Source organism: Convolutriloba macropyga, chromosome 5 (assembly GCF_964194025.1).
Source record: "Convolutriloba macropyga chromosome 5, txConMacr16.3, whole genome shotgun sequence".
NCBI classification, from domain to species: domain Eukaryota; kingdom Metazoa; phylum Xenacoelomorpha; order Acoela; family Convolutidae; genus Convolutriloba; species Convolutriloba macropyga.
In genome coordinates this window covers 28,493,626-28,506,086 of record NC_134472.1, presented here as the reverse complement: position 1 = coordinate 28,506,086, position 12,461 = coordinate 28,493,626, and the positions used below count along the sequence as shown (strand labels likewise).

The window sequence follows — 12,461 nt, the reverse complement described above, 5'->3', positions numbered from 1 at the left end:
CTTAGAATCCATTTTTTTTCAAGAGCCGTTTCATCCTTAGGTGCTATTTTCCATTGATTCGTCTCAACCTGCATTAAATACTTCGAGGGTTGAGAACAATCGTGAACTACAGTGTCCAATTCTCGGGTGAAACTATTCGAGGAAACTTCTCCTGTGCAGCGTAATTTTGTTTCTATGCTCCGTTGCTCAGACAAAGAATTATATAAGCACTTGGATTGTAAGTCAAGACGTGTCTTACTATATTGTATTTGTTGGATAAACAATCTAAAGAAATTTTAAAATATTTTTTGTAGCGTTGAGATGGTGTAATCATTGCTAGCGAACAGTCGTGTTAAACTTAGGATGTTACAATTGATAACTATGGAAAGTGATCAGCTGGTTTTCTGATTAACCAAGAAAGACGTGCAAATTCAGTTTTCAATCAAGACTCATTAAATGATCACCATTGAGTCATGTATACAGAACTATCTGTATTGATGGATTCCATCTTTTTTCTCGGCACAGAATTTTTTCTCGATTCTTAAAGTTTAATCTCTAAAAACTGTTTCGACATATAACATCAATTAAACAGAAAAAAAAACATTATTATATAACTGTAAAAATCCCAAAAGCAATGTTGAAAGAAATTAATCTACTAATCATACGGCCAAAGTCAAACACGTACTTTTACATCAAAATTTTAGCTTTCCCTTTAAACGCATTGTAATTTATAAAAGATTCAGATGAAATCATTAACCGCCAATTGGAAAAGAATATAATATCAAAGCTCTTAAGAGCCGAAAAGCGCCGAAAGAAGACAATTTTGAAAAAAAACCGGAAAGCTACGAGGTCTGAAAGGTGAGTTGGAAAATACGAATTATTTGTTATGCTATCAATGATCAACTATACTATGGTCACTAGAACTAATTTTTGGCAAAGTCAGTCGTACACTGGAACATCTGGGGGTGACCAAAGATGTTCTGGAACTATTCAGAGGATAACTATTTCCGCCGCAGCTTGACATTGTGCTATCCATACGGCGCAGGAACCTTCCACCGCCTCCAATTCCTCGAGAGGGTTTCCTCCTCGTGCTCTGGAACTCGATTGTGACGTCATCGTCGTCAATGTCGGCAGATTCGGTGGCTGAGGGTACAGGGTACTTGTCCTGGTCTAGCATCACTACCGGGGTCTTCCGGATACGCTCCCTGTTCAGCACAACACTAATTAGGCCTTATAATAATAATAATAATAATAATAATAATAATAATAATAATAACATTAACTGTTTCAGCTTAGTTAAGGGGGAATATATTCACCCTCATCGAGCTCAGACTGATCTCTTCATGAGCAGCCGTTCTTTTTTATGAGGACTACTGTCACTTTTGGCGTCTGAAACCTCCATGTGGTAATAATAACTTGCAGACAAAATTCGTTAGGTTCGGATCTAGCCAATGTACAAATAATTTGTTGGCAATCAGAGTTATAATGCCACAAGACGGCAGTTGAATTTATGAACCAACAAGAAGCCGTCGAAAAACGCAAATTTGTAATTTGTGAAAAACGCAAAGTAAAAATTTGTAATTAATTTGCACCAGACAGAAAGTGTCTTGTGGGTTCATCAGACCTTTCGTGCGCTCATTTATCAGACTTTCGTACGTTCATCAGACCTTTCGTGCGCTCATTTCCAGACTTTCGTACGTTCATCAGACCTTTCGTGCGCTCATGTCCAAACATTTGTACGTTCATCAGACCTTGCTGGCGCTCATGTCCAGACTTTCGTGCGTTCACCAGACCTTTCGTGCGCTCATTTCCAGACTTTCGTACGTTCATCAGACCTTTCGTGCGCTCATTTCCAGACTTTCGTACGTTCATCAGACCTTTCGTGCGCTCATGTCCAAACATTTGTACGTTCATCAGACCTTTCTGGCGCTCATGTCCAGACTTTCGTGCGTTCACCAGACGTTCATGCGTTCATGACCAAACTTTCGTGCGTTCAAGTCTAGATTTTCGTGTGTTCTTGCGTGTTTCTATACTATGTAATTTTAACGCACTACACCCCCGTCTTGCATTCATTAGGACATATCGACTTTTCGCCTGCGACCTCAATCTGGGGATGCATCATTTTGCAAGATTCTGTAAGACTTGCAACATTTTTCAAGATAACCATTGGAAGTCGACTGAGGTCGAAACAGCAATTTTAATCAAGAGCATGAAAGAAAAGTCAAAAGTTGAGGTATTTATTATCCTTAACTAAATTCCCCGCATAAAACAGGCGAATGAGAAGATTTTGAGGTAATAATTGAGCCCAGTACCCCAACATTCAAATTTACCCCAACATTACCCCCAAATCATATGGTAAAATCAAACAATATTACACCATTATCCCCACACCTAACATCAAAAATCCCAAAACCGGAAAACCTCCTACATCAGATTTAACCCATCAACCCTTCCTCTCAAATTGAGAACCACCTCCATTTCTTACAATTTTGGGGTCAACGTTGTCAAGGGCTTGTAGTAGGTTTTTCTTCGGTATCACTACACACCGAAATTGTGCTCATGTTGTGACTTGGCTATAACGTAATGTAACATATGATACTATGTTTGGGTGAACCGCATCTATCTACTAATTTTAATCTCTATATTGGATTGAACCAAAGTGTGATGAGAATCAAGAAGACACAAAATCAGACAACATTGAGACACGCCATCGTATACTTACGCATCATCAAGCGTCTCATCGGAGTGTTTTGGGAACCTTGAAATCAAGTCTTTGAGTTTAAACATAAAACTCTTAACTTCTTCTTGCTCGTAGTTTCCTGAAAGTTTGGGGATGGTTTTGCAAAAAAATCATGGAAAACGAAGCATCGTCCTCAAAGCATCTGCATCTTTGATGTACGATCTTGCTACCATATAACCACAGAGCTCGTACCGAATTGCAAAACTAGTAGTTTTGTGATAATTACATACGATTGAATGCGTAAAATTGCCGATAACATTTGGTGTCAGTGGTGTTGGCTATAGATGAATTGCGGATAACACTTACGATTAACCACCCCCAAATTAACTCTCGCTTGACAAATTTACAAAAATTTAATGAACAACTGAGTGCAAATCGGCCCTTTGCAATTCAGCCCTTTGCAAGTTTTTGTTTTTAATTTCAGAGGTCAAGTTGCTTTGCCTTATAAATGATGTTTTTATTAGAATTGTGTCGGACTGATGTTGCGCAACCAATTTAGTTATTGAACAAAACTTCAAAAATTTTAATTCTTAAACCAATTTAGTTACTTCACACTGATCAAGGGCAGCAATCAGTTTTGAGAAGTATTTGGGGCTGAAATTTTCAGCTACTATGGTTATGGGTTTGATTTGAAAAGATCTCATTGGATCAAATATATTTCTATTTGTAATCCAGAAAAATTTAGGTTGAACCCAAATGGTTTTCAAATGTCCAACCTAATTCTCAAAAACAGTCAACAAACCTAGTTTAGAGCTAAGCGCCCCCTTGTCTAGTTTTCAATCAACGGCAGCACTGATAACAAACACTTTTTGATCAAAGCCAAGTTTCAGTGATGATATAGAACAATTTCAGAATACAGGAAAAAAAATTGTCAGATTTTATGCTATTGAGCTCAACATTCAGGTTTAAGGTTGCACCATTCTACTTTGAGTCAGGTGACAATTTTGAGATGAAATTTTTAAAACAATTTTGGAATCAGAATATTTAAAAAAGTAGATCCTCTCAATTTTAATCAAATAAAAGATAATTAAAATTTTTGAAGAGTTAAAGCACGCTTACGATACAGTATGAAAAACCATATTCAATAAATATTTCAAAGCATAACAAAATATATATACATCATGATAAACCTCTTTTAGATATTTATTTGGATTCAAATTTAAAGACTGGCGACAACATATTTTGAATCAGGAACAACTAAAAGGATTCAAAAAAAAATTGAGGAAAAGAACCTAGGAACGCGTAGAAGTTTACAACTCCCAGAAGCTGATTCCGCATTTTGATAAAATTTTGTCTCCTTGTTTGAGTAAATAACACATTTGTGAATTCTGTTTTTGTAAAATGTTTAGGAACTATTTACTCTAAGTCTCTAGAACGTTCTATTATTGCGATTCCAAGATTATTGCGATTGCAATTTAAACTATTCAGAAGTTTCGTTTATGTGCTCAATATTTCTCTGAAGTAACATAACAAGTAAACCTGATAATTTAACAGTAATTTTATAGCAAATAACTCTTTTTGCTATTGTTTCGTTTCGAGAAATTGATTATTTTGAACGCATGGTAAGAATATTTTCCCTGCTCAAAAAACTCAGGAGCATCCGAAATTTTCACTTTGAGTTATGTTGACCATCAAATGACCCGCTTTTAGATCTGCCATTTTGAGTAAATTTACTTGAATCGGTAATAATTGATAGCTTTTTCTGTTAAAATGCACTTTATTAGCCTCTTTTTTGAAAACTTGTGCAAAATCTTAATTTTCAGCAAACTTTCTTATCGGTTTTGGAAATTGAACCCCACGGAGTACAGCCCCACCTGACTATTAACGAGCTACGCATTTAAAGTGTTTGGCTTTGCATCGCTAGCTATGGCCATGTCTTAGCGGCCCGTGGGACTTGAGATGTACCTATCACAACCAAAGAAATTTTCACGACCAAAATTCAAATTTAAAATGAAGATTTGTTTCCGTGGGTTTTTCCCGTGGGAGTTTATGTCTGTGGGATTGTATTTACCCGGGTGTCTGTTTACTATCTAAAGGAATACGTTTTTCCCGGGGGGTTTATTTCGTAGACTTTTTATTATTGTTGTTTCAGCACTTTTGGGGTATCAATTCGGGCTTAACAAAAAACGTTGAGATGTGAATGAGGAAATGTTTGATTTCGCTGCAGCATTAAACATTATCTCATTTTTTCTTCTAAGAAAAAACCACGTGAATGAATTGTTTAGAAAAATGTTAAGAAATGTTGACTAAGTTAACTCAAATGTTCTTTTATGCAGTGTAATTAAATTATTACTTTTTCTTACTTCACTCCAAAAGCACCCTCTTTGGCTAGGGCAATTTTTTGTGAATATTGTGTTCAACACTAATAAACAAACCGAGTACTACATTGATTAAAAAACTGGTAAAATGTAAACCCCAATTTCCGAGTTTTATTTTACCTGACTCTGTTGATTCTTGGTTGTGCTGGTAGAATCAAAATAAGCGGTACTGTTCTTCAGTTTCATGTAATCCTAATGTTCTTAAACATATAGATCAGATAGATACTCTACGTTATCAACCCTGGTAGACACAAATAGGAGTCTGAATTGCTTTCCATGCGTTTGAGAACTAATTATTTGACTAAGTGCTTGATATAGACAACAAATACAGGCAGAATTGGATTGTGACTCAGAATCTGAATCACAGTATGGATGAGCCAGCTTTAGTGGAAAATGTGATCTGAACCCTGCTTTCAGTCACTGTTCATATTTTTGTGAAATGAAATCTCGTTTCCTATTCAAAGTTGAATCTTTCATGAACTTATTTGTGTGTGCTGTTTATAAACAAGTAAGCGTATTGAGCATAAAGTAAACATACGTGTTGCGGATGAGGGTGCTGCTTCTGCCGAGTTCGCTGAGTCTGATCCTGGCCAACTGTTCCATCCTCGCCCTCATTAGAGGGAACTCAGCCAGCACCCCGAGGAAGTCCACTGCCTGGAGGGAGTAGAGGTCACAGTAGGACTCTGCCCTCACTGAGGCTGTCCGTTTCACTTTGGCCAACAGACAAATCTCTGCAAACATTCTCATAGGGTATTGGTCAGTATGTGTGTAGTGACTGCGATGCTGGATGGCCTGACCTTAATCCCTCAATGATGGAATTCTTATAAGATTTTATAGGTCTCTAGCGTTCACTTATAATTTGGTCCGTTGACCTAACCTAGACCGGATGGTTATCGTATGTAGGAATCTGTCAGATTCTGACAGAAGAATGATACTCTTGCAAGATTTTGTCAGAAGACGGTTTATGTTTCAGAATCTGAATACAATTATTCATTACTATGTCCAGACTATCGTGCGTTCATTCGTGTTTCCAGACCGCGTAATTTTGAACGCACGACACCCCCCTTGCGTTCATTTTGGTCTGGACATATCGACTTTCGGTCTGGTACCTCAGCCTGGGAAGAGTTTCTTCTAAACATAACCGAGCATCCGTAGTCAAAAAAGTTTCAATACTGCAAAAGCAGCATGAAAACGCTAACCAAAAAGGAAAATTACGATATCAATATTGAGGCACAAAATGTCGATAGAATGGTGCCATATTTTTCAGTACACACTAAAAAAAGTTCAGGCAAATTTACCTTAACGCAGTTAAGGTAAACCTTTGTTAAGGTAAACTTACCTTAACTTTTTTAAAAACTTTCTGCAGTTCATAATTGTATATTTTCAGTAAAATTATCAAATGAAATGTTGAAGTTTATTACAAGAGCTTTACAATGATCCTTATATGAAGCAATTTGAGCTAATATTTGTGGACCTACACTACATCAAACACCAAAAATACTTTCAGTGAGTGCTCAAAAAAATCAAAAAAGGCAGGAACGCAACAATTTTGCAAAAATTGGTATTTTTATTTTTCACACGCCTTTGTTTATAAACTGCTCACAAACCGATTTCGAGTGAAGATTGTCAAATGAAAATGACAAAAGAGTGACCGCAGTAACTTAAGCTGGACATCGGGAAAACGACCGTCTGAATCGCGGCATTTTACCACAAATGAATCGGCGTTAATTTTTGACCAGGTCTGAGTTGAAAAAAAAACACAAAATCAGGAATAAAACCGGAATGCATGCTAATTTAATTGTGCAAAATGATATGTAGAACCCCCATCTTGAAGGTCTATTAGCATTACCTTTTTCACAATGATTTCAACTTCAATTAATTGCGGAAAAAGTTGTTTATCGCAATTCCAAAGGTTTATCTCTTCAGCCTTTAATCTAATTTCCTCTTTAGTTATTCCTAAACTGATGACGAAATCTGCTCATTATTTTATCAATATCCGATCATGTCGTCATTCGGTGCTAGCCTATCGGTAGAAAATGTTTAGATCAGCAAGAATTATTGATCAAAAGAATTTCCATTTTAAAAATTTGCGCAATAATTCAGTTGAAAATATCTGCCGAGCCGCAAAATAGTCTGAATACGTTTTAATGGTGTGCTGTCTTTCCTCAAAAATTTAAGTGGTCTGAGAAGTACGAGGTAAAAGATCTGATAGGGTCCAATTTCTCAAAGTAGTGAAAAAGTTGATCTTTTCAGAACACAAGATTTTATTTGGGTGAATGTTTATCTCAGCAACGTTCTTTTGTAAAACATTTGTACTTTTATGCACCGAATTAAAAAGAATTTAAGCAACAAAAATAATTACTGCTAATATTTCAACCAAAATCTACTCTGATCTTTCAATAAAAAAAACAACATGAGAAATCCAAACCAATCTTTTCAGATAAATAGTTATGGATATTGATCAAATTGATCAAATAATTCATAAGAAAGAGTTTCTTTTCCTGTGTATAGTGTTTTTTTGCTTTGAAAACGAACAAAAAAAACATTTAACACTGTTGAAAAACGAAAGAAAAATATTTTGTTATCGTTCTGTGTATGATTGATATCACTTAAGCTTGGGAATCGAAAACAAAATTGAGATTTCTTTAATTTTCATTAATTTTCATAAAGTTTTGAACAGAAACACATTTCAGTCATCCGGAGTTCAGTGTCAGTGTATTTCAGAACTACACAAGCAAAAATCACTAGCAAACATGACTGAAATATTGGAAATCAAGCTTGAAACATAAATTCAGACTGCCCAGGGTACAGGCCGTCTACCCTACCTCGGATAAACGTTGATGGCCGAGGACCCGCAATCTGCATGGCTAGCCTTCACCGCCGATTGCTATACAAGGTACTTTGCATTTTTTTGTTCAAAAACTACCTAATTATCAAAACATAGACTTTTTAAGCTTAGGCTGCTACTTGAAATTCAACTAGCATATTTCCACTATAAAGCCGAAGAAGGAAGCGCAATTTTAAAATCTGAAAGCTTCACTCACGAAGCTTTTACTACAATTTACATCTTACCAATAAAGTTCCTGAGAGAAATATTGGGATAAAAATCTTGGAACATCGTTTCAGGTAAAGTAGTTATTTCAATTAGTACAATGTTTTGAAGAAATTATCCAGAAAAGTGATCGAGTTTATAAAAGAAATTGACTCTAATTATTTTTCTAGGTGTTATTAATAAAAAGTAGATACTGCAGTGATAAGACTAGAAAATTTCTCGGTTGAAGAGTTTTTGTGCGTCGATTAAATCGGTTGAAAGTTCTTCTTGCACTTTACTCTAAACTATCACAATTTTCTTGTGATGGGAATATTAGCAGAAACAAAATAGCCAAGCATAATATTAGCAAAAAAAGGAGACATGAACCATATTATAATAAATAGTGATATAATCATAATTTTGACATTTTTTTCATCAATTATTATTACCCCTCTGGCCAAAATAAACCTAAAACAGTCGATTTATATCTAGCAACTTAAAGCACTGGTTTGAACAAACCCCCAAAGTAAGCTCCATCCGTGAGTTGAGCCACTGGTGTGCTACTGTGTGACGTAATCACTTCCACAGTTCCCTGTAAGATGAAGAACATTTTGGTCCCGATTGACCCCTCCGTGATGACGTAATCACCCGGCTGGTATACCTCAAACTGAAGCCGAGCTACGATGCAAGAGACGAATTGAGGATCAGCGTCTTCGAAGAAAGGTACCACTTTCACAAGATCTCGGCAGTTGTAATTGAGAATTTCCTAAATATTGATTATTATTTTCATTCAAGCTGAGATCAGAAAACTCTCAATTATAACCTGAGTAAAATGTGCCAAAAGGCGAATAAAGCAATTTTTACACAACTGCCTTTTAGAAACGTGCCTGAATTTGAGGGTTTTACATTGAATGTTCTGCTAATATAGGTTTGTTAAATTTCTTTAAAAAAAGAATTATAGCTTGTCAAATTTGCCTACCTAAATTTTGCTCAAATGAACTCATAATTCATATTAATGGTGAGAAAAAAATTATGATAATTTAATGTCATACAATGACTGAAAGAATGGAAGAAAGAAGTTTAAAATAAAGGTTTACGAAAAGAACGTCCTGTCCGTTTATAGAAATCGACGATAGCAGCTTTAAAGTTTTAAAAACCGCCTATTCTCGAGTGTTCTCCTTGTCGTTAAAAATGTTAGCCAATAAAAGTAAAACTTGTTATCACTTTCTTAAGCAAAAATCTCAAGCGTACATTTTTTCTATTTATGATTCATTTTTCATAGAAACAGACAATAATCTCTTGCTGATTAAACAATTTTACCTGTCCTGGCATTTACTTCTTTTCAATCTGCTGGCAATTAGTTTACCTATAAATTTCACCTAAGAGCAATTATTTTCACCTAAGGGCAATTATTTTACCTGTAAATTTCACCTAAGAGCAATTATTTTCACCTAAGAGCAATTATTTTACCTATAAATTTCACCTAAGAGACTTAAAATACATTTAGATAAATTTCAATCATTTTTTAGCGGATGCGTAGTAATTAGCGACACTTCTTAATATTTTTATTGTTAATACTTTTGAGCAGAACGATGCTTTGTATAATTGGTTTTTTTTAATTTGATCACTTTGAAATTTAATTTGGGTCCTATTTTAATAGAAAAGTTATTTCAAAAATTTGTAGAATGAACGAAGCAACATTTTACTAAAAACATTTTAAAAAAAAATTTTATAATTTTGCGAATATAAATAACACTCTCCTAGTAATAGACTCGAAACCAAAAATTCTGCCGAAAGAGTGTCGATAAAATTTATCACAGCTAGCCTCCTATCTAAAATAAAGTTGAACAGATTTTTCTTAAAACTATTTCAAGATTTTATTGGATTTTAACTACACGCAGCCCGTGTAGTTTGAAAAGTGGGAATTGAAGTACAAACCAATGTCCGAAAAAGCAACTGTTGTCATAAGCATACATTTTGTCAAAAATTTTAACGAAAGAAAGTGAAAAAAGTTCCAAAATTTTGGGCATGGAATCAGCCTAAAACTTTTCTGCGCAAATTTTGTGTGTGATTAATTAATTGATCTTGTGAACAATGATCTGGATGAATACAAAACGGTTAATTGTCTTCTTAAACCACAATTAGCATGGGAAGAATTATTTTTGATTTTAATCACCAATTAGTCTATTTCATTTTGGTCTAATTTTTGCTGTCTTATTTTTAAGATTCCAAGTGGAAATGAGTTCCTTATACAGTAAGAAAAAGTGACAAAATCAAGCAAATTAATTCGAGAATTCTCACATTGGCAAACTAAAGTAGAAGCAAATATCTGGGTGAAACAAAGTGAGCCGAGTAAAGTTTTATATTGCCATTTTGATTTTATAGAATTACTTTTTGGGTTACACCTATTAAAGATTATCTATTTCTTGACAAAAACACACATAAACTCTGATCAATTAATATTTCATTTTTCAAAACGAAAATTTTTCACAAACACTGGCAAACTTTTGCAGAAGGTAACTAATACTACAGCTTCGGAAAACAAAAGCAAAATGAATTTGAAGAAATACAGTTTTTTGAGAAAAATTCACAAAAATTGTCAATAGCTTTTTTCAGATCCTTTTAAAAATTTTGTTGTTACTGTATAAAAAATAACTTCCACATTCTACAAAACGGAATTTTGTAAAGATCAAAAACGTGATGCTAATATCTTACTTTTGATGCACATCAAATCCTTACAATGCAGAAGAAAAGAAAATTAATGTTACCCGTCAAACATCTATATTCTCGGAGAGTTTTCATTTCCCTTTTTCAAAATTAAGTAATCACTTTAATGCAAAATCAATATTTTGGGCTATTTTCAGAAAAATCAGGGCATATCTAAGTGTATCTAATTTCATTTTTAGCTGCGAAAAGGCAAGAACAAATGAATAATTAAGCACATATTTTTCATCATGAATCCACTGTTCACACATCGATTCATTTTTCAGGAGTTTTGCCACCCACTTTTGTTTTTATCAGGTAAAGATATCAACCCATCGATGGTCTCCAACAAAGGGTCTTACGGGGAAAAGTTTCAACCCCTTTCGTGGGAGCTGGGATCAATTGGTTGAAAGAAATTAATTTTAAATTTCACTTGAGAATGGATTTTTTTTAAGGCTATTAAAATGCACATATTTATTTGTTTTTGCGACTAACGGCGCAATGAAGCTAACCAAAGCAAGATTTTTCGCCGATCATTAGAATAGAGGATTTTTTCAGTTTCAGATCAATTCTTATTCAACTTGGATATAAAACATGCAGAAGGCACTTTTTGTGTTCACATTTGATATAATAAGCATTAAAATAATGCCAATTCTAGACGTTCAAACTAAAATTTGACTTTTAATATCTCTTCGTATTCGTCAACTTCCCAATAAAAAACTGCAAAATTTCATTAAATTTCCATCAAGACTATATGGTTTAATTCAGTTCACGGCGTCCTTCATCAAAGCTTTAGGACGCTTAATAATACATGAAGGTTCTTAGCAATATTGAATGAAAGATTATGGCACAGATTTGGTCAGTTCTTATTATTACCAGAAATTCAGCCTGATTAAAAGCGGTCGTAGTGTTCAAATCAAAAGAAACACTTTTAAGTGGAGAAGTTAGACCGTATTGTAAAAAAGGAAATGGTTAGCTTTGATCGGTATTAAAAAGCCGTGGGCTTAGATTTCCTCGTAATAGATCATCAGCTTTCATCTTTGGGTACTAGGCTGTGTTTTAATCCCTATTTATTAGTGAGCAGGATCTTTAATTTTGAATTGAACAAAATTTGAAGCTTATAATTGAATTAACTTTAAAGCTTTTCTTTTCAAAGCTCTTTGTATATTATGGCCGTTTAATCTCCGAGGATGAATGTTTTGATGTTAGGATAATTATTTTTGTATCTCTAGTTCCACGAACTCACTGCTCTTCTATGAATTATTGGAGGGCGATGCATCTTAATAAATAATTATATATATGTAAATTGACTAGTTTCTGGTATCTTTTACTGACACGAATGTCTAACAAACAAGAAGGATCGATGATGTGTGTTTGCACTTCATGTTCTGACCCAGATCTACCAAAATTTGTATACCTAATTGTATAGCAAATGACGAGGATATAGGCAACTTTCAAAAATTCACATACTGTTTTCTACTCGAAAATAATTGGTGTTTCAATTTAAAAAACTGGATACAAAATCAAACTCTGTAATCGATTAAATAATGCAGTGCAGAATTAGAGCGCAGTTGAGACCCGACTGCGAGACGAGACAAAGAAAACAAAATTATAAACATTAGTTACGGCCGAAGCAAAATCAAAATACAGTCAGGTAAAATTTGAGCTACGCCAAATCATTTGTCATTCA

General features: G+C 34.5%; 1 protein-coding gene across 4 annotated transcripts in view; it reads right to left on the bottom strand.

Moving 5' to 3' along the window:
- Positions 1–550: 550 nt before the first annotated feature.
- Positions 551–12,461, bottom strand: part of LOC142339292 (potassium/sodium hyperpolarization-activated cyclic nucleotide-gated channel 3-like) — a 77,243-nt gene continuing 65,332 nt past the window's right edge. For 3 of the 4 annotated variants that reach the window (XM_075389206.1, XM_075389209.1, XM_075389207.1), the window contains 4 exons: positions 8,588–8,834; positions 5,576–5,768; positions 2,702–2,737; positions 551–1,184 (listed from right to left, as the gene is read on the bottom strand). In XM_075389206.1, the coding sequence (XP_075245321.1) occupies positions 872–1,184; positions 2,702–2,737; positions 5,576–5,768; positions 8,588–8,834 (789 nt within the window). In that variant the 3' untranslated portion in view covers positions 551–871. The remainder of the gene's footprint in view (positions 1,185–2,701; positions 2,738–5,575; positions 5,769–8,587; positions 8,835–12,461) is intronic. The other variant, XM_075389208.1, reaches the window with a different exon arrangement.